Source organism: Chelon labrosus (assembly GCF_963514085.1).
Source record: "Chelon labrosus genome assembly, chromosome: 23".
Classification (NCBI taxonomy): domain Eukaryota; kingdom Metazoa; phylum Chordata; class Actinopteri; order Mugiliformes; family Mugilidae; genus Chelon; species Chelon labrosus.
The window spans coordinates 8,947,494-8,969,183 of record NC_140356.1 but is presented as its reverse complement, the minus strand read 5'-3'; the positions used below and the strand labels follow the sequence as shown (position 1 = coordinate 8,969,183).

The 21,690-nt window shown below is 42.3% G+C and overlaps 4 protein-coding genes across 5 annotated transcripts in view; 1 reads left to right on the top strand and 3 right to left on the bottom strand.

Annotated features, from left to right (window-relative positions):
- LOC311508660 (putative adenosylhomocysteinase 3) overlaps positions 1–4,417 on the bottom strand; it is a 36,375-nt gene extending 31,958 nt beyond the window's left edge. Inside the window, exon 1 of one of the 2 annotated variants that reach the window (XM_084573552.1) lies at positions 3,731–4,417. In XM_084573552.1, the coding sequence (XP_084429678.1) occupies positions 3,731–4,066 (336 nt within the window). In that variant the 5' untranslated portion in view covers positions 4,067–4,417. Of the gene's footprint in view, positions 1–1,985; positions 2,090–3,730 lie in introns of those variants that run through there. The other variant, XM_084573553.1, reaches the window with a different exon arrangement.
- Positions 4,418–4,791: 374 nt separating this feature from the next.
- On the bottom strand, positions 4,792–11,973 carry tmem209 (transmembrane protein 209). Its single transcript, XM_084573477.1, has 15 exons — positions 11,931–11,973; positions 11,416–11,576; positions 11,258–11,316; positions 10,960–11,091; positions 10,604–10,833; positions 10,312–10,516; positions 9,970–10,145; positions 9,735–9,806; positions 9,432–9,528; positions 8,311–8,436; positions 8,013–8,110; positions 6,631–6,745; positions 6,426–6,523; positions 5,750–5,823; positions 4,792–5,568 (listed from the first exon to the last, which is right to left on the bottom strand). The coding sequence occupies exons 2-15, from the start codon at positions 11,553–11,555 to the stop codon at positions 5,514–5,516; spliced, it is 1,677 nt and encodes a 558-aa protein (XP_084429603.1). The 5' UTR covers positions 11,556–11,576; positions 11,931–11,973; the 3' UTR covers positions 4,792–5,513.
- Positions 11,974–12,156: 183 nt separating this feature from the next.
- Positions 12,157–17,864, bottom strand: prdm4 (PR domain containing 4). Its single transcript, XM_084573285.1, has 11 exons — positions 17,683–17,864; positions 16,854–16,969; positions 16,386–16,574; positions 15,433–16,203; positions 15,111–15,260; positions 14,865–14,983; positions 14,703–14,788; positions 14,448–14,575; positions 13,785–14,345; positions 13,297–13,465; positions 12,157–13,184 (listed from the first exon to the last, which is right to left on the bottom strand). Exons 2-11 carry the CDS (start codon positions 16,966–16,968, stop codon positions 12,833–12,835), a joined length of 2,640 nt encoding a protein of 879 aa, XP_084429411.1. The 5' UTR covers position 16,969; positions 17,683–17,864; the 3' UTR covers positions 12,157–12,832.
- Positions 17,865–19,187: 1,323 nt separating this feature from the next.
- LOC311508581 (achaete-scute homolog 4-like) lies at positions 19,188–19,709 on the top strand (the record flags this gene model as incomplete). Its single annotated transcript, XM_084573404.1, has 1 exon — positions 19,188–19,709. The coding sequence occupies one exon, from the start codon at positions 19,188–19,190 to the stop codon at positions 19,707–19,709; it is 522 nt and encodes a 173-aa protein (XP_084429530.1).
- Between the last annotated feature and the right edge of the window lie 1,981 nt (positions 19,710–21,690).

Below are 21,690 nucleotides of genomic sequence, written 5' to 3'. Positions count from 1 at the left end.
TCAAAGCAATGACTGGACAAACTAGAGTCTTGCGGTACAGACTGCATGACCCAGCAGAGTGCTAAAGTGCAGAAGGCACTTTTAGTTCTTGGATATATAGCCTCTTCCAGACAGTTCTCTTCCCGAGCAGAGCAGCCACGGGTCACTGTAAGCCTGTTAAACAGTGAGCACTACCGGGAACACCAGCTTAAAGGGTGACATAACGTTACATCGGAGAGGGATGATCTCGCTAACCAAATGTGTTCTGCACAGTCATTCAAAAATATCACCGTGCATGCTTCCTGAAAACCACTGGAAATCATAGTCGGTGGGAAATTGTTACGGTGAGCACCGTGTTTGTTTGGCCAGTGCGCAATAAGACTTCAGCAGTCATGGTGCGGATGTTAAAGTTTGGTGCATGTACTCCGAGCCGACCGACACAACGCAAAACCTAATTTCACAAAACCAAACTGCACCCGGAAACCTTAAGCTGTAAGCCCTTAACAAGTTAGCAACATGCCATGCTAAGCTTAGTTCAAGCCGATTGTTGCCTGACTGATGTTTGACAGTTGTACGGTATGTAAGCAGATTTAACTCGCGCTACAAGTTCATATTGGGTTTTTCCCAGGCCTTCCTGTGCAGCCACAACCTGCTGCAGCCGCTCTGCTCAAACTCTGGGGTTCGATCGACTGCTTAGTCAGCCAACATGCGAAGTCCTGAACCGACAAATTGTCTACAGACAAACAAGGCACCCATGTCCTCAGTGTTGACAAAGAGAGAGAAAGGCAGCGTTTCTTCATGCAATCTGAGACTGAAATTACACGGCCTGCTTTTTATTGACAGTGTGCACCCTATAAATTTGTTTCCTGTGTTGTACAGAAAAGTACAGATCCATCACTCCAAAACTGCATGCAACAGGTTAAACACTTACTTAAAATTAGGTACTGGCAATTACGCGGGTGCCCCTACCACACCAATAAGCAACTACAACTACTTGCCCCAAGAGCCACAGACACCGACCATAACAGCAACAAAGCATGCGTCCCGCAGAGCTCTTTGCTACTCTCCATCCCCTCCCAGATGGTGTTATCCCCACGGACTTCCCAGATGCCAGAGTTATTCGTGCCAGGCTACGTGGGTCGCAATCAAACTCATGGCCGACTCAAAAAGCTCACATCTGGACTCACCTACAACAGAGAGCTGGCCTTTTAATCCCCTGATGCGGCGACATGACAAAGACCAGGATTAAAAGCTAGCCAGCCATCTAGTCACTCAGTCGGTCAACGCTGCCTGCATGCGTACTTGCACCGGCCCCAGCGCTCCACTCATCCTTCACTGCAGCGGGCAAGCAGAATCCGCAGACGCTCACGGCCGGGCTGTGGCCATATTTATAATACGGTGCCATGAGACCCGCTATAGCTCCTGATCTATAAATAGACTGCAGGCATCCTCCTGTCCCAGTGGACGTACACGTATGCTAAAGTGCATGATCAGATAAATGCAGCCACGAAAAGTAAGAGTATTTAAGTTAACATAAGAGACAGATTTCCACGTCCTGTGTGTTTATACATTACTCAAGCTTACCAGAATTTAAAAAAAGACATTGTCCCTGGAATTTCAAAGATGCCTGCGCTCAGGATAAACGATCTCTGTAGTGCATTCCATTACCATTATCCCTTTAAATTAAAATGAACCACACACACTTGTGCTAACAGAGACTATCCAATGCATCACTGTAATTATTTAAATGTACTGATAAAAGGGGTATAATAATGACATATCGTAAATAAAATATAATCATACATATGCTGTTGAAAGACGGCTAGCCTTTGTGAGCAATTACAAGTATGAGTACAAAAACAACTTGGACGCTACTTCAAGAAATATTCTATTATATTTCTCAATGACAGACTTCACAGAAAATAAATACTAAATGCTCAGCTATGGTTTTATTTCTACGAAATGAAATGAACCCATAGCGTTTTGGATATGAACTCTCTCTGTACCATGGTCCTGTAGGCGAACTTTGTCTCCTCAATAATCCAGATGTGGCGGTTGCTATCCGGTTGATCTGGCTTTGGGGTGGCTCCAGGCTGCTGGTTGACTTTCGTACGCTTGCTTGCCTCGGCGGTCTGAGGTACGTGAACCCATCTGCTCCGTGCCGCTGTCGATGCGCAAGCCATTCTCTCACTGTGCTATCCTGCTTTTGACTAAAGTTTTTTTTTTTTTCTTCCCTGGGATTCCTTAGGGGTTGTCTAATGGGATGGGATCATTCTGGGGAGGGTAGCAGCCGGTGCGGGTGGTGCATCCAATCGGACTTGTTCTCGGTTTCACCCCATTCTGAGGCTTTCTGAGGCTCACTCAAGTTTTGGTTTCGCATCTCAGTGAAAAAGCCACTAAACTAGTATTTTTGCATTAATGTCAGAGGTGGAGCAGAAACTGAAGAACACTCAGTCTAAGTAAAAACTACAATTTAGCTTAAGAGCATTCTCCCTGAGATAAACGATCAATCCCAAGCTGTGCAATTCCCAACTTTGGCCACCACTGACAAAGCAAAACAAAAAAACTACAGTGATCACTGGTTGTACATTAATATCAGCAGTTTCTAATAACTCTAAAGCTGACAACTACTTCAAAAGCTTTCTTATCCAAAACCTTCCTTGAACATTGCCCTTCATTCCCACCTCTGTCCTAATAAAATCCTTGTAAGGTACAGAAAGATAAGATGTATTTAGGTCACCAACAAAGCCAAGCCGTGTTTTTTTTTTTCCCCATCCGTATTAGTCAAGTAAGAAAAAGACATGATTAGACAACATGACCTCTAAAATTAATCCACAAGGGCAGGGAACTCCCTTCGCAGAAGTTTCCAAACCTGGCTTGCGAAAACTAGGTGACAGGAGTGCCCCGAGGTCACGGATTAGTGACTGCCGTTCAGTTAGATCACACCACACACACACACCTTGGGTGGGTGGCACTGCTTAAACTTGACTAAATTTAACGTGGCGTGTATTTTAAGCAGTGAATATTTTTAATACACTAATCTGGGGTCAAACAGGCTCACCTGAACTCACAAGGAGCCTGCCGCGGTGGGACACCAACAACTTATCTGTGCCTTAATCTTTGAACTCATGCAACAGTGACTGCCATACGAGACAGACAAGCTTTGGCTGACAACAACCATGTATGATTTGCTAGCACAGTGCCGCAACAGGGCACCACGTGTCCTGAATCTGGAAGTTACTAAACTGTCAATTTTTTCCTTCAAGCTAACATGTTAACCAAGCTTAGACAGCAAGTCAAGCTATCATTTAAGGAACTGAGTGCACACGTGTTAACATGTTTGTGTATTATTTTACTCAGCATAGCAATGAGGACACCAAAACAATAAAAATAAATGTTATTTTAAAAGGGGGAATTAGTCCAGTCCTTCTTAAATATTCAATCTCAGCAAAACTTATAAAAACAGTTGGATACCCACCTCTTAAGTTCATGTCCTTAAAGATACAACCTTAAACTAAATATATATATTAAAAGGTGTGTAGCGTTTATTATAGCTTCCATCGTGTTATTAGCACAGAGGACTGTTATTAAAAGCGTTAACTGGTCCAGCTGAATCAGCTTTGGGACCAGCTAGCCTGTTAGCATCGCCACACAATACAGGAGCTTTCATTGCGGCGAGGTCCTTAGTGGTGGTCCAATAACAGCGAGGGTATTCTGTAGCAGTTATGGAGAAAAATGTTGTCTCACTCACCTTCTTCATCCGCGGAGCCTCGGCAACGGTGCCGTCTCGGTTGACAAAAGCCTCCCCGCCGTTCTGCTGCGGGTCCGTGCGCTTCATAGCCGACGCTTGAGGCATCTTCGCGGGGTTCGGAGTGAGCAATCCCAGGCTGCCTTCCCCGGCTTTCGCGGAGGGCTCCGCGGCGGGGGACGTAGCGGCGGAGGAGCCGGCCTCGTGCGGGTCGTTTCTGCCGAGGTTCTTGCCCTCCGACGTTGGAGTCAACGGGGATTGAGCCGGCAAGTCTTTGCCGGTGGGGACGTCTTTGAGTTCGACCTCTGCCATTTTCGCTGCCACAACCTGGACTGACATCGCTGCAGTTTCTCAAAGTCCTTTTTCCAGCGCTGATAGCGAGTCAAGCGGATGTGAGCGGAGGAGCAACGGTCGCCAAATGCATTGTGGTCCTTGTAGTTCCACTAAGCATTTTAACCCTTTTTTTTCTCTACCATTTAACATTTCTCATGGGAATGATGAGATAACATTTGACCCTTAAAACACATGAGTCTGCATAAGAGATATGATAAAATATTAACATAATTCCATTTAGTAAGCTAAAAAAGTCAGTCAACATTTGGACTACATTTCCCAACAAGGAAAGTCGTATTATTAAATACATTATGGAAAATGTAGTTCGTAATAAAGGAGGACGGCACGAAACTACAAAACAAATACGATGCTTGTCAAATTATTCTCGTTTCACAAATTATATCCCTAATTTTCCATTTCACACGTAGATATTTAACAATAATTACCTCAAGTATAAGCACTTTCTTAATATTACACATTACAGTAGGCATGCTCAATGGGCCTCGTTATGTTTTGACAAATTTATTTTAAGATTTCCAACAGGGTTGTTCATATTCTCCAGCCTCAGCTCATCTAATGGATGTGGCTGCAGAAGACACTGCATCACATTACAATTCGTATGCAGTTCTGCATCATATGAGAAAATGAGTGCAGGGGTAAGGTCAAAGTGTTGAAAATGAGCTACAGAGACACCAAGTGGATGTCTATGATAGTCAAAAATACAAACCACGTACAGTTAAAAAGCTTCTGTTCTCAGTTTAATTTTCAAGTCTCATGTCACATTTGTAAAACGTCATTTATTGAAAACACGCAAACAGTTTTTGTGTTTGGAAATATAACCAATGGCAGAAATGTGAAGTCAAGATGGATGGCATTCAGTGCTTTTTAGTAAAAAACTATACACAAAAGTTTGCATTTGCTCTCCATCACTTACAGCCTACTAAAATGAAAAAGTCTGCAACAATAGAATACTTTACAATACCATGTTTCTGTATTGCCGTTTGTACACTTGATTCAGGCACATGCCAGGAGTAACCGTACTGTTGCAGACATTCATTTCTACAACAGAACAATGAAAAATAAACGGCACACATACTGTATTTACATTCAAAGCAAATGGGTCGGAGCCCTTCACCATCCACCAGATAAATCTGAGGTATCTTATTTACAAGGCTGCCATGCTGGTACATTCTCACAACACGGAAATCAGACAACCAAACGTTAAAAAATACAGCTCTTTGTTGCATCGTAAGCACTCTGAGGTGTAAAAGTTCCTAAAATGTTGATGAAAGTACAGCATTTTCTGCAGTGAAATAGAGAAAATGTCCAAAAAATATGTGCGTACTAATTCCAACTCGAAGAGCTTTATTCCTGAAAGAGCGGTCCAAAAATTGAGGCGATATTCCAACCTGTGTGACACTGTGGGGGGTGGGGCAAGCTGTTCATAAAGTCTTCAGTCTTCAAATATCCACAGGATGTTCACACCAGAGAGGCCCAGATTTACTCTCCTAAAGAAAACAGGAAAATCTGTTTTATGGTTCTACACAAGACAAGTAAGGTGGAACGATGTGCCATGTGTACTCTGGTGTAAGAACTTCTTATTGAAAATGAGTTAATACTTAAAAATGGCTGCAAGATTTATTTGCGCTAGCCAACCTTTTAAAGGATTATAGAGGCAGAAGTACTCACCCCAGCATCCCTGACTCCTTGGTCTTAATCACGTAGAGGAACATAAGGACAGTGTGGAACAGGTTGTTCCTGCCCTGTAACAGAAATAAAAAAGGGTTCATGTTATTGCAGCGAAAGCGTCAAGACTGTTATTGAACAAGATGTCTGCTGTGATAGTGGCTTTTTCTCAGGATTAAGTGAGTCAGGTACAACACTTTCCATGGACACCCTAACAAGAAGGTTTGTTGGGTCCTGTGGTTATAAATAAACAATTCATTATCCAAAAAAAAAAAGACTATCTACAGAATAAAATTAAAGACACTTCAGGACCATTGTGTTAAAAGAGAAATGGTTGATCATTAATTGTATTTTATTCTTTTTATTTATTTATTTATTTGTTATTGAAGGAAATTACATGTGGGACCAGGGGTGAGGAATAAAAACTAATTAAAATGAGTCCTTAATTGTATTTCACTGTAACTGTTAAATGAATAAAGATGGAGATCAGATTTATTTGCAAAATGATTTGTATGTTCTGTTGAAAAAGCATAACTGCAAATTTAAGTCCAAGAAGATTATAATGTCAGAAAAAATGTATGACACAAAGGTTAAAAAATAAAAGAGTTGTGCTTTGTTCTGTGATACCTATAAATAGCACAACTTAGATGGAACACAATAAAGGAGTTTTTGCCGTCACCTTGGGAAGACTATAGATGTGTCCTTGGTATATGAGCTGGTAGTGAGGGGGAGTGGTGCTGCTTTGGTGGATGCAGAAGAGGTTTTCCTTGGTAACATCTACACGAGGGACAACAATGATTGTCATTACAATGATGAGAAGCATACGGTGGAAATATTTTCTTCTTCAAATGTGTCCAGGGGGCGTTTCAGTGAAGTGCACCTACCAGGTTTGTCCGGGGTGTGGCTGAAGTGCTGTGAGGTGAAAGTCTTCCCGTCTGGGTACTTTGGATGAGGGGGCAGCCTGGAGTCCAAGTATGTGCAAAACATATGCATGAGGATCTGAGGAGACAGACAAAAGACGTTGATTAGGAGGAAAATAATTCACAAATATGGTTTGATTGGTCAAACCATAGCAGCTAATGTAACGTAACTTTTACAGTAAAAGACTTAGAGGGAAACTTCACATTTCATTTTAAGAACCAAATCATTGTTATGTTAATTAATCCCAACCAGTGGAGCTAACAAGAAAAACAGAAACCTTTAAAACAATCCAACTCTTTGCAATTTAAATGTCCACATCTCCATTTGAACAGACTCTCCTTCATTCTCCAGCCTGCGACCTGGAAATTTACACACACAGCGCGGATGTCTCAACTCCCTAAATACATCTGGAGAGAAGAGGCTTGCTGGACGGGCTATAAGCAAGTTTGTAAAAGTCTTTTTAGCATCCGCGACATATAAAATAGACATTATTTTAGTTGTATACCAAGATATGCTAAAGTTGCAGTTATTACTGATTATGGGCTTGAAGTGGAGACTCTTGGCTTTGAGAGTGTTCACATAAAAATTGGAGGAAAGGTCTAGAAATTGCAGCCTTATGTATACACAGTCCTATATTTTAAGTGACTCAAAAGCTGTTCAATTTCCCCATGTGGGATATTCCATCATTGACGTTGGCTAGACTGTGATTTCAGTCAAAGTAACAGATGATCAAGATTTATTTGCTCTGACTCCATATAGACCACTCGTACAGGCTCTGCAACAGTGTAAACCAAGCTTAAGAAGCGAGGTGAGGAGACGAGGAAAGCACAACCAGGAAACTGCAAAAAGAGGGCAGAGGTTCATTTGTTTCTCAAATCAGATCTTTAGGACAGACTCTCGACACTGTCAGATGCAAATAATAAGATCATTTGATTTGTTTGTAACTGCTGGGGCTTGTTCCAGTAGATTTCGTCCAGCTTTGCCCGTACAGAGGCCTCCTCCGAGAGTGCCAGCAGACAATTTGTTTCAGCTTTTGTCCCCAGGTAGTGCTCCATCTCAATCTGCTAGAAGCAGCGTTTCATGGATTCTGCCCAGCTTCTGTCACTCTCAATTTGATGTTGCCAGTGTGTCACACTGCGAGTGATGCACAGTACAGTGTAATCAAATGTGAGCGTCCAAACCAAGGTATACTTATAAAATCAAAATTAATCTGGCTTGGATTTCCAAAAACGGCCTTTTGTGCGTTTGTTCTGTCCAGAACTCCTAAAATCAAAATTCAGGACATGGCAAAAACAATAAGATAACAGGTGGCAGCACCAACATCTCTATGTATGTATTGACTCACAGCACAGTCAGTAGGTAGATCCGTATCCCACTTCCTGTTCTTCAGATCTCCACCACCATTCCAGCGAAAGGAACTCATGCAGCCACTGTGAGCCAGCTCTGACAAGATATAAATCAAACACACAACAAACATGGAATCAAATCATTGTTCCTCTTATACAACCACAAAGAATTAAACAATTAGTTTTCATCAATGAAATAATGTGCACACAATAAATTTCTGTTATATGCAAGTATATGTGTGTTAATATGAGAAAACTTAAATCTTAGGAACACTCAGGTCGTTTTGTTGAACATACCTTTGACCCGGTCCACTAGATATTCCTGGTTGGGTGTGATGTCCAGGTACTGGACGATCGAGTTCATAGTAGGGATCGACGAGGCTTTCATCACCGCTGCCTGTTTCAGACTGCTAATGCTGGCCTCTGGCAGAGGAAAGAGAGAAGACTAGTCAGACCTGAATGCATGATGACACTAAAATCACAGTAGTGACAATTTGTAACATTTTTCCACTGTACTGGAAATGTCTGTTAGACATTGGCCTAAACAATCTGCCTTTTTGATACTGATATTTATATGTCAACATCCAAAGAGTTGGCTTCACAACTGAAGCAAGAAAACATCTGAACCAACTCTGAAGAGGCCTGTTACAGTGTTCAAGTGTTAATGGTGTTATTTTATGACCAATAAAACATTTAAATTCAAAGGGTTTGGGAGGAAAATGGATATGGCACAGTATTGCAATAAATTGTGTGTCAAAACTGTATTGAAACATGGCCGTCAAATATTAACTTTTTATTGTATAAACTGCAAATATTATACTTAGTACAAATATATAGCGATTGTTTTTCCACCCACTAGATGGTGCTGTTTAGTTTATCCTCCATTGAGTTAAATTAGTTATAGTTTGTCACATGCATGCAACAATAGGCGCGTTCGACTTGATGCAGATCTGTCTGAGTCTGACTTGACGTGATGCATGCTGGGTTGTCATGCTCATAGATCTCGAATATGATTGGTTAAAATGAACTTGTTCTACCCAGCATGCATCACGTCAAGTCAGATCTGCTCAGATCTGCATGAAGTCGAACGCGCCTATTCTTGATTGACATATTTGCAACAATAACAATGACAGAGGCGAGAAAAGCAACTTTATCTTATTAGATATTTATCTTATTAGATAGAATAATTGTTGAAGCTTTCCTTTGGGGACATAATTTACAGCTGAAAACGGTAATAACTCACAACATACTGAATGTCATCTCAATAATCTATTGCAAAATGTTTAAAACTGCAGTAATCGTGTTGTCGATCCCACACCTAATACATAAAATAGTATCGAACAGATACAGTTGTCACCTCATATAATAAAATACATTTCTAGGTTGATACTGATTTCATTATTTGGCCACTGGTTTACCTCCAATCTGCAGCTCAGGGCAGCCCATCCTCCTCAGCTGGCTGTTGACAGAGTCTATTTCTTTGACCAAGGAGACCAAGATGGTGTCGCTGATCCACTGTTGACACAAGTGACGCATTTTCTTACTGGTATCAACTTTATATGGACTTTTACGTATGACTTTAGACCTTTTATAGCCTTAGCAGCACACCTGGGATCCATTAAACAAATGTCAAAGAGGTTTTTAATTGTCATTTCAACCGTATATAGTAGGTGCAGTATAATGAGAAACATGACTGTAATCAAGTAAATGACATAACTTACATTTCTGAGTTTGGCTGTCCAGCTGTCGATGCGATCCACCACAAGGCGACTGGCTGTGATTCTAGCCCACACCTACGTATCAAATGGACATTTTTAAATCAAATACTTACTTTAAAAATGCCAAAATGTAAATGTGTCAACAGACCAAGGGATGACAACTAGTATTTGGTCAGCCAAGATTAAGTCACCAAATTTATTAGAGTAACAACAAACGATGACATGCTAACATACAAACCTCCTCTGCTGCCTGTTTGGAACCCAGATCCGTCTCATCCTTGTGGGCAGAGGGCGCCTGAGAGCGGCATGCAGGCTGGTACAAGAATTTTCTCAGGCTCTGGGCGTAGTCTCCCACTGAGCGGTTATAGTTCCAAAATGTTGGGCTGTGGTTTGGGGACACAGACTCTGGACTGCCTACAGAGGGAATCATATAGTCACAGTATTAGAAGGCTTTTATTATTTGACGCTGTATATCTTTTTTTATCTGCATCTGCCTGTGTCAGTAATATTCCAAGGCAATTTCATTTTCTGATCTATTCCGGTTTTATTATTATTAACACAATTCCTACAAGCTACCAACCCAGCTGGCTGCGGTGACTCTTCTCCTCTTCTGTGCGCAGGAACCTTTCCAGACTTTTCACATCCTGCATGTAGTCCTCTTTGCTTCCAGGGGAGTTGAACACCGAGGGAGACGTGCGATATCGAGCCCTCAAGCTGGAGCCCTCTGCTGAGCCAATATTGTTAGAATAGGGAGAAGAGCCAGAGGATGGACTGTAGTTCAAAACCTGAAAAAGGGAAAACATAATGGGTTCAATACAGAGTTGTGAACATGTACATTTAACTCATATCACTGTAATAAAAACAAAACATACTTTTTCAAAGGCCACTGAGGGAGAAAATGGTCCCCCTGCACTGTTTGGGGTGCCTGGGTTGCTGAGAGAAGGACTGTACCCAGGGACACAGCTGGGGGAGAACTTGGGGCTACTTGAGGCTGGACGAGAGGGACTAAAGCTCAGCACGCTCTGGCCCTGCAGCGGGGACGACTGAGCTGGAGCCGGCGATTCCTTCTTTTCTGGCTTTTGAGGCGGAGAGGCCTGAATGCCTGCAAGGAAACAGACAACAACCACCACCTCGTCTTAGGATAAAGTCGTTCACACTGCACTATTATACTCACTACAAAGAGTCATAAACATAACAAGGATCCCATCACTAAAAATCAGAAACTCACTTGTGTTTCTCAGACCCAGAAGGACATGCTGCTCAGGGGACACGCCGATGGTGGACGGAGCCATCGTGTATTTGAAATACTTCCAAAAGTCGAAAAGAGCATTGAGGCTAAAGAGAGAAGCTAGCACCAGTTCTGTAAAAGAGGACAGAAAGAAAAACACAATGGAGCAAAGAGAAACAGCTGGTGTGTGATCATTTTCTGGTGTTTAAATGATGATAAATGTGGAAATTAAGTGTGTGAACACCTAAGCAAATACACATAATTCAGACACCTGATTTTATGGTGTACAGGACCTTACCGATGTACCAGATAGGCCAGTAGGTGATGTTGTAGTATCGGCTCAGCAGTTTCCCTGACCTTTAATAAAAGTAATAAAAGACGCAAAGATATAACTACACTGCACACAGGAAGTCGAGAGACAAGAGATTCATACAAAGGAACTTCAAACCTACTTACATTTCAGTGTAAATCATGCCGGCTAGGGACACGTTGAGGACAGCCCAGGCGAGGACCACCTGCCGAGCCTGCTCTTCCCTCCTCATCCTCAGTGCCCTGTCAATCATACTGGGCATCCCCTCCTTCGGTGGGGTCAACATGATTTTATCAAACTAGCTAGGCTAGGACAAGAAGAAGAGAAGCACTCAGAGGTAAAAAGAAATGAGCAAACAAGGAGCTTTATGCAAAAGACATTCAAACATTAGACAAAACCACTTTTCTTTAGCTTGACATGACCGCAGCATGACAACTGTGCTTGGCTAACAGCTAGTAGTAGCACAGAACACAGTAGTTAAGTTAGCCTACCTGCTAGCTAGGTTAGCTAAAGTTAGCTAGCTTACATACAAAACAGTGTTGAATGTGCAGAAGCTGGGTTTCAGTTAAGATTTCCTGTCAACACTTAAACCAGTTTAAACATTTTTTCGAAGGCGCTTTAATAGAAATACAAGGGGGAAAAATTAATTATAAATTCATACCACGCTGAAGTGAATGAGAACTGCGGCGCTGCATAATTCGTATTTCAACCGGAAGTTACCACTTCTACTTCCGGTAGCGTACCCGTAACCTCCGCCCGGTCTAATTTTAAAATAAAAGTATTTCATTCATACAGTGTTGTAAAACATTATTATGTCACATCAGTATCGATAGCTCATTTAAATACAATAAAATATTTATTTTCAAATATCAAATATTACATCCTGTACATGAGATCATGTATTTAATACAAATAAAATAGGTTAGCTATGATTATCAATCCACAATGGATGCATAAATCATACACACACAAAATAATGTCAGTCATTAACCAACAACACATCTGGAAATGGTTATTTATTAACATATGCAACAAATAGGGTGGAGATACTTTCTGAAATAATTTTAAAGGGTTTCATTCACACAGAAAAAAATTATTTAAAAAAGAATACAAAATCCTTTTAATAAATTAAGAATGAAAGCACAGGCCGTTTGATATTTATATATGTTCAAGACTAAAATGCAGAAATATGGATTTTTTTTCTGTTCCGCAACTACAAATGTATGTCAGCCATGTTAACGAGTTGAGAAATTTATATAAAGGATGGATGATAGCTTATATGAACCCCTACAACTCACAATAAATGTACACAGGCCTGAGTTAATGAAAACAGAGTAGGTTCACAGAAAATAAAGATTACAGTCAAATCTCTATAGGTTGGCTTCTACCATGATAAAGATTCTTTTAGCAGCAATGATATGCTTAGCCTTTAAAAAATGTAATTAATAACTTGGCAGATACGTTTCATTTATTAGAATAGACGTTATAACATTTGGCAAAAGAAATAGAGGTAAACGTTGGTATTTTAGTAAATAAATAAACATGTAAAGAGGCACAGTGTCGTCAATGAGCAGGTGACAGGGATTTTTCAGAGTTATAACCTCCAACATCTAAACCACAGTCGTCATTACTGTCAACAAGTCTCTCTCCACTTCTTCTGCCATCCTCCTCCTCCTCCTCCTCTTCTTCCTCTTCTTCTTCCTCCTCGATATCCTGCTCCTTACGGGACGATCTTTCCGTCTTGGGCCCTTTGCATATCTTGAGGTGACGGGTGAGGTGGTATTTTGTAAGGAAAGCTTTGTGGCACTTCTCGCAGACAAAATCTCTTCGGCCCTCGTGTGAGTTCATGTGCTTCTTTAAGTGGTTGGTCTTGAGGAAGTGTTTGTTGCACTTTGGGCACTGGATCCTCCGTTCGCTGTTGAGATGTGGAGCAGAGACAAAAGATGAAAACACCACTTTAACAAGCTCCAAATACACACCACAATCTATCAGTCGGACGACTTTTATAATAAGTAATCCATACGTACTGCGTGTGGGAGAGCATATGCTGCGTCAGGTCATGCTTCCTGATAAATGATCGATCGCAGAGGTCACACTTGAGCTTCTCTGCCCCGGTGTGGATAAGCATATGCGACGCCACGTGGGATTTCTGAGTGAAAGACTTCTCGCAAACCGTGCATCTATAGTTCTTCTGACCTGTTAGTGGGAAAATGTGTATTAGAGAGTCGAGCAATCTATCAAATAGTCACAAAATCGACTTTTTAAAGTGACAGATATCAATTCATTGATCTTTTCAACTGAATTCTATGCCAGAAAGCAAATACATGTATTTCACTTATTCCTAAAATGTCAAGCTATTCCTTTAAGAAGCTTGGGGTAAGCTTTAATGTACCAGACAAGACTTCTTCTGAAAAACTTCTGGCAAAGTTGATTATTTTTATGCGATTTCACATGTGTTTTTCGGGAGACCAATAATAAATTCACTGTTAACACTTAAATTGTCCCTGTAAAGTACCTGTGTGAATCTTAAGGTGCATCCTGAGGTTGCTGGGATCGCTGAAGGCCTTGCTGCAGTACTCACACTTGTGAGGTTTCATCCCCACATGCCCCATGAAGTGCACATTGAGCTTAGTGGATGTAATGAAAGCCCGGGAACACATGCTGCACTTGAATTTCTTCTCCCGCACATGGCCCTGACCTTTTGCTCTGGAGGTAACATTATTAGAGTTTCTATTATTGCTGGCCCCGCTGCTGTTGTTGTCACCGTTTGTTTGTCCGGGAGCATGGTTATGACAGGGCCAAGGGGAGGAGGAAGAGCTTGAGGTTCCATTGGTTAGTTTCTCGTCCTGGTGATTGTGTTGTTGTTCTTGTTGTTGTTGCTGCTGCTGCTGTTGTTGCTGCTGTTGCTGCTGCTGCTGCTGCTGAGAGTGGTCCTGCTGCGACGGGCTGTGGCTGTGTGGAGGCTGGTTATGGCTGTGGTTACTATTATGGCTGCTAAGGTGAGACTTGAGCTCTGGGAAGGAGGAACACTCTTTGCCACACTGGCAGATCTGGCCCTCAGGTACTTGAGGAACACCTGGGAACATAAAAATGTCATTAATATCAATTGAAAGGCACTCGGTGGCTTAGTGATGACAACAACAGAACAACAAGTCTCTGTCTTCCTCTGTCATCTCACCCATCAGCCTGCAGTAGTCTCTGCTATAGTAGAAGAGCAGCTCCTGGTCGGGGTGGATCTCGGTGGTTGTACAGAAGAAAAGTTTACCATTTGCCGGGTACGCCACCAGATTCTGCTCTTCATGTGTCCTAAACACACAAACACATACACAAACTGTAACTCTGATAATATGTCAACATGTTAACAGCATGTTCAACTTCAGTTTTCTTTGACCCAACAATCAGTTTCTTCAGCTTCAGTCTCTTAAAGTCATACCTTGCCTTGCGGACAAACATCATCCAGTTGCATTCATTTTCATCCGTTGTCACTATATAGAACTCCAGCACATTGTTGTGATACATCTGTGAAACGATAATTGATTATTATTTCAATCTACTTACAATTATTTTCTAGTTGAATAGAAGCCACGGCACACACCTTCCATACTTGAGGTGCGTCCTTTTCTGGCCAATCAGAGAGATCAACATTGCCACAATGCTGGCCCACCATTGGTCCAAAGCAGGTCCTTTGAGGAATGACATCCCGTGCAAAAACTCCTAAGAGTCAGGCATGAGTACATTTAAGAACTAATATGGCAGATAAATTTTAAAGCAACCAGCAGGAATCTGTGCCTGCTTGAGTTCATACAATAATGACTTGATCTTTATTAATAGCTTGACTAACCAAGTGGTTCGTCGGCCACTGAGATGCGCAGGCACAGAGGGCGTGGCAGAGAGAGGCGAGCCCGGCTCTGGATGGGTGCATCAGGGATGAAAGTGACTGGGCCATGCTCTGGACAGTCAGAGGTATACGACCGCTCACACAGTGTGCACCCTAGAGAAAAATCAACGGAACAAAAGTTAGTAGAGGTTAGACTTAACAACAGTATCATCATCCTGATTTCTCATTCTCTATAGAGTTCTGTGATTTACCTTTGTCAAATTAACAAAAATTTCCATATCCACTTTTTATAATAATTCCTGAAAGAATAAAAAAACAAACTCACAGATGGTGAAGCCATTGACCATGTTCTCCTTGTTGGATGTAGAATCCTCCAGCTGCAGGGTGGAATTGACGAGCACCAGGTTGTTTTCTGGCCCCAGAGACACCTCCGCAGTGATGGGGGACACGTTAACGGCCTCCAGTCCCATCCCAGAGTGTCCATGGAGAGAGACCGGCTCCAGCTGGCTCTGGCTGGTCATGGAGCCAGTGAGCACTACACTGACAACGCCCGAGTTCAGCTCCCCATTTGAGTGTAGCTGCTCCCCAAGTCCTCCTGCTCCTCCTCCCCCAGAGTTGCCCACTCGCGGCCCCATATGATCTGGTTCCATTACCACTGGTAGTTCAAGCACAGGGGGCCCGTGGAGGGGCATCACCCCTCCAGAGGAGTCCACACCCGTCAGGCCCTCGTGAGGCTGAGGCTGCCTTCCCCCGCCAAGCTGCTGCTGGGTGTCAGACACCGCCACCACCCCAACCCCATCCATCGTCGCCAATTCCTCTCCCATCCGGTCTGGGGACATGGGGCTGCTGACACGCGACTCCATGGCCAACCCTGTAGAGTCCAGCTCATGAGCGCCACCCTGGTGGAGGTCTCCCTGGCCGCTGACTTGTCTGGAGTCCATGGGCACCAGGCCCTGCTCCAGTGGGCCACCGGGGCCGCTGTAGGGGTCCAGGCCTGAGGGATTGTTGCTCGCCACAGACAGGGTCCCGTCCATGTTAAGGCTGCTGGGATGAATGTACTGAGGTGGTGGACGGTCTGCCAGATATGACAGAATTCCTGTAGCGCATACAGAGAGTGGATAAGTTTGTCACAGTGTAATTTAACTCTTATCTACTATTTCTTTTAATTTTACATGAGCAAATAAACACGTAAGCCGATTAAAGAGGCATTCATCCAACAGTAGCACAGACAAGTGCTTTAAGAGCGGTGATTTATTTATTTCACGAATGTTAACCAACCTGGCAGTATGTGTCGGAAGTAACTGCTCTCCAGGTGTGGGTATGGAGGAGGTGGCAAGGAGTAATTCCTTTCCGGCAGGCCGCACATCACTCCTCGGTCACTTAGCGGACCCATCGGGAGCATCAGCGATAGAGCAGAAGGGAGGGAACCAAGGGAAGGACCCAAACTGGGGATGGCCACCGGCATACCTTAAACAATGCACACATGTAAGGTGAGACTACGACAAAGAAACAACATATTTAAATGCTAAATTAAACAGATTATAAAGACAATACAAGTTATTATATGGAATTTTGAAGTACAGGATTCAAACTGGCCCCAGTACATCAAACCAGTTTTATTAAGACAAGTGGAATACTAAAAGAATGCATAATATCTCTATACACCTGTGTAGGTAGCCGCTAAACATCTGATAAAGGGTATTTTCTGCCTGAGTAAAGAGGTGAGACAATTAGCGTCTTCCATACCTGGAGTGGGAATGGTATTGTGCGTGGGGGATGTAGGCAGACCCAGGTGGCTGGCACTCACTGAGGGCACGCTGAGCTGGTCCATGCCCACGGGACTCAAGTTCATGTCATTCATCCTGGAGAGTCAACGTCAGAGTTAACACCGAGCAATGAGCCAGAAAGTAAACCAACGCCTACATAAATTTAGCCAAGTGCTCAGGTGTTAAGGTGCTAGTATGTGACATGAACCTCATCTTGAATCTTATGTCACGGTATGTTGGGACGGTGGACGAGAGAGCTCAACACACTGCAACTCAAGAAAACACACACATAAGAAATAAGACTTCCTTATCAATTTGACAAACCCACGCACTGCAAATATCACAACACCAGCAAATCCAGAAACATGATGTGGGAAGAAAAAGGACGATGGAAATGTTTGGAAGTTTTCTCTTTGCTTGTTTTCACTTTCAGTTTTGGCATCCTGATCACATGATTCCTTACAAGCCTTGTTTGCTTTTTATTAGCTTTTCAATTTGAAATAATCTGACCACAGGCGCAATCCACTTGCAGATTGACAGCGTTATCAATATTTAAACAGCCTATTCATCACTTCCTGGAGTGCCCTGGAAATGTTGGCGCTGTCGTCTCTGCTACTTGCAGCACCTTTCTTTATTTGTTGTTGTTGTGAGTATTTGCAGCACGTTTCTGTAGCTGCTCTTGTTTTCAGCATTTGCAGAGCATTTGCTGTCAATTTGATGAGGACGTTGAGCTCTCTCGGTCACCGTAACGTCGTGACTGACACACAACAAACTACTAAGATGATAAAGCGTCAGCTCCATTAGCTTACCTGAATTCAACAGCTGATGTCCATTAGTAACCGTGAACAGCAGAAATGTTCTTCTACATATCTCTCCCTGTAAAATAACAGACCGAGTATAAAAAATAACGTAAAGCACCGACATGCCAAAGGCTCCTTATATAAAAATTCTCACTCAAACAGCGAAAAGAGCTGCTAATGTTTCATTTAAATAGCTGATTTGCAACTAGCTAGCCAGTTTTTGTCACAGTGCTAACGTTAGCATCGTTAGCTTGCATAAGAATAAATCGCCGAAACACAAGCAGCTCGCGTGTTTCGGCTCGGTAAGAGGACTGGCATGCCTCAACACACCCGGCTGTGATGGTTCATTTGAGAAACACTGATAATTTGAGAAGGAACATGCGATAAAAACGACAACATACCAACACAATACCTCCCTGAACGGGGCCATGACAGTATCGCTGCCTTTTGGCGCATGCGCAACAGAGAGCAAGCGAACGTCAGGTCAGCTTCTCTGTCCAAGCGTCAAAACCTGTTGAGGCCACTCAGGCGCCCCAAAAGGTGTACTTTAAACGTTGCTTATTTTTAGTACTATGATATTGTATTAAGCTGTGCTAAGAGAGGTTCTGAGAAATGCTAAATATATTGTCTTTATCTGACGTTATTATAGGGGCCAAATTCAGACACAAAATCACCCAAAAGTGCTGATGAAAGAAAGAAAGAAAGAAAGAAAGAAAGAAAGAAAGAAAGAAGTTCAGCAACTTCTATATTTCATAAATAAGCTCACAACACAACCAACATGTACAATTTCATGAGTGGTTTTCATTTCCAATCCACACTCATCAAAGCTTAACCTTTGCAATTTGATTATGCCTTGTAGCACATTTCTACTATACTATAGTATGGTTTGACTATAGTAATCATTTTCATATTACAGATTTTTGCACAGCATATGACAAAAAAAAACAAAAAAAACAAAAATCATGATACATTGAACTGAGATTTCCTGTCCAAATTTGTCCTAAAATATGAGCTTAAGCCTCACTACTGATATAAAGAGGTTGCTAATAAACGATTTACTGGAAACGATAAAGTGTGTTTTCCTAATAGTCGGCTGTTTTTATTTCATGATGAGAACTGCTTCACGGTGTCATCGGAAGGAAGCAAATGCTATGTAAACAGATTTATCTTGATAAGAAAGCTACATGGCTGCATCTCCGCCCAGGATCACACCCACACGCTATCTACCGCCTCAAAACCCCAACAAACACGGTGTCACTTACACTGACAGCGTCCTGATAGAGGAAAGTCGACCTTCTTGACACTTATTTTATCACCAAGTGCCGAGATTGAAAAGGAAACCTTTGCGTAAAACACACGAGATGATTCTGAGGAGACTCTGACAGGGTGAGTTGAAACGATTACAGGTCAATTGCAGAATTATTTACGTCGATTTCTTCCTTTTATGTGTTTAACATAAATGTGTCTACTTTTTTCTTGTTTTTAGAAAGATGTCTTATCATGGTAAGGAGTTAATGGAGAATATTCCATTTGTTCCTCCGCTGGCTCTCCACAGCATCTCCATGGACAACAGGGGAGCGCACTACAAAGATGCGCTCCGGCTTGGACTGCCCTTCCACCTGGAGGCTTCATACCTTGACCCCGTGCACGGCCAGAGGTTACCCTACGGACGATTATCCTACTTCCCTTTCCACGGACCCCTCGGGGTGTGCGATTACTCCTTCGAGCCCGCGTTTATCCGGAAAAGAAACGAGAGGGAGCGGCACCGGGTGCGCTGCGTAAACGAGGGTTACGCGCGTCTCAGAGAGCACCTGCCGCAGGAGTTCGAAGATAAACGGCTCAGCAAAGTGGAGACACTGCGTGCGGCTATTGACTATATCAAACACCTGCAGAGCCTGCTGGACTTGAACGTCTCCGGGATGGAGATGTCGCTTGGAGACGCGCGCAACCGCGAGCCGATGCCAACCAGGACCGAGTGTAACAGTGACGGAGAGTCCAAAACCAGCCTGAGCGACAGTGGGGAGATTGTTTACTAGTTGTTTCTCTCTCATAAAGTCTAAAAAAAAGACAACCTTAATGCAAAATAATTAACAGATAATACAAGATGAGCTTGTGTTTTTTACAGTAAATGTGCACATGAATGAAATAGACTGTAATAGTTATTAATTAATATACTGTGACTGTCTGCATTTGTTCCATAAAGTCTACATTGACAATAAACATAGGGAGTTAGGATGTGATCAGAGAAAGAAAGGATCTCCTTGACTTTTAAGAACATGTTACAATGTCATCTAGAAATCCTTTCATAGACTGAAAATAAATAAATGAAACTGTACTTTTCCTTGACCTTCCTTCACTTGTGGGAATGCACATTGACAGCCATGTGCTTTCTATTACTAATGCATTCCCCTTTGTGAAACTCTGAACTCCTGAAAAGAACTCTGTCTTAGCTGTGTGAGCCTCTGACCGTGATTGTGTTTGGTGTCATTATTGTGATTTAATAGGGCAGCCGAGTGGCCGTGCTGTATGAATGCAAATTAGGATTTTGAATAAATCTGTGACAAGTTGATCACTTCATCTTTTTTGCGCAGTAAAAAATTAGAAATTTGTACGAATCAAGGCGTAATTTGAAGGATATTACGCTACTGTGGCCTTCAACGACTCAATCATCATTACATCAAATTAAATTACTCCCCTCTAAAGCTCTAAATTAAGACTGGAAAGTCCACACAAGGAGCAAAGGTTTTGCACGGTGTTTCTACTCTATTGTTTTCTCTTAAACTCTCTTGGCATATATTCTCACAGAAATAAACGTTTTAAGTTGACAGATCCTTAAATGCACTCATGTTTAATCATGTGCATTTGCATCACTGATAGTGGCTTACTGAGCAACTCCTACAATGTTTGAACTTTTCTAATGCACGCATGATGTTGTCCTGTGGCGTTAAAATTAGACGACCTGCTCTAACCAGCAGCTGATGGCAATTTTTTCCATCTGTGTCATTTGACAAAGACCCTTTTTTTGCAGCACATGTTTGCTTTTGACTTGTCAAGCAAGAGATTAAAACTCTTGAGCTTTAGTTATGGAAAACCGAGTTCTTAAGTGGTAACCTAAGAGGAGAAATTACATCTCAAGCTTGAAAAAGTAAAGAATAAGAATGTCTTTTTTTTTTTTTAAGTGCTCTTCAAAGACCACCTACTTACTGTGCCATCTCATTTTTCTCAGGAAGTTTTCCTCTCCTAATAGCTTAAGGAATGTATTTATCAGGGAGCCCTCAGCCTCATAAAGAGCACCTCTCCCCTACTATACTATTTGGTGTTTATGTTTCCCACCTCCGCTGACCTGCATGGAAACAGCTCTCTTCTGATTTTCACTAAAAACCACAAATAAAAAAAACAACAAAAAAAGTTAACATTATGTTGTATACAAGTAATGGGGTTTTGCAAAAACCTGCAGAGCGCAGTTCAAGTGAACCGTACTGGTATGGGAGAATGCCATTGATAGCCACGAAGGCGTGACAACCCTTCGACAAAAGGTGTTTGGCAGAGCAGTGTGTGAATTAGACCCAATAATTAGTCGAGTGCTGGTACCCTGGGCTTGATGGTTCAGTGGCACTGCGGAGATAGAAAACATGAAGCTACTTAAATGAAAGCCTCCGTCATAATGGATGTTTTCTTTCCACATCCACACAGGCAGATTCTAATCAGATTCCTGCACAGATTCCTTGCAGGCCCTGCTCGGTTTCACTGTTGCCTACGCATGCATGAGGCTGAATCCATGAGATACTAGACAAGGTTGATTTGGATCATGATTGAACACTTGCTTGGTGCAGCCATATGGCAACATTTACTTTATCTCAACTGCACTAAAAGGAAGTCACATAAAATCCGTGTTTAATTCTGAAAATGGGCATATACTTTGATTTTATTTATCCAGAAAATCCTGTCTTCTCCTTCCTTTTCCACGGACATGTGACACTGTACAGGTCATGACCTGAAGTCGCAGAAATTTGACAA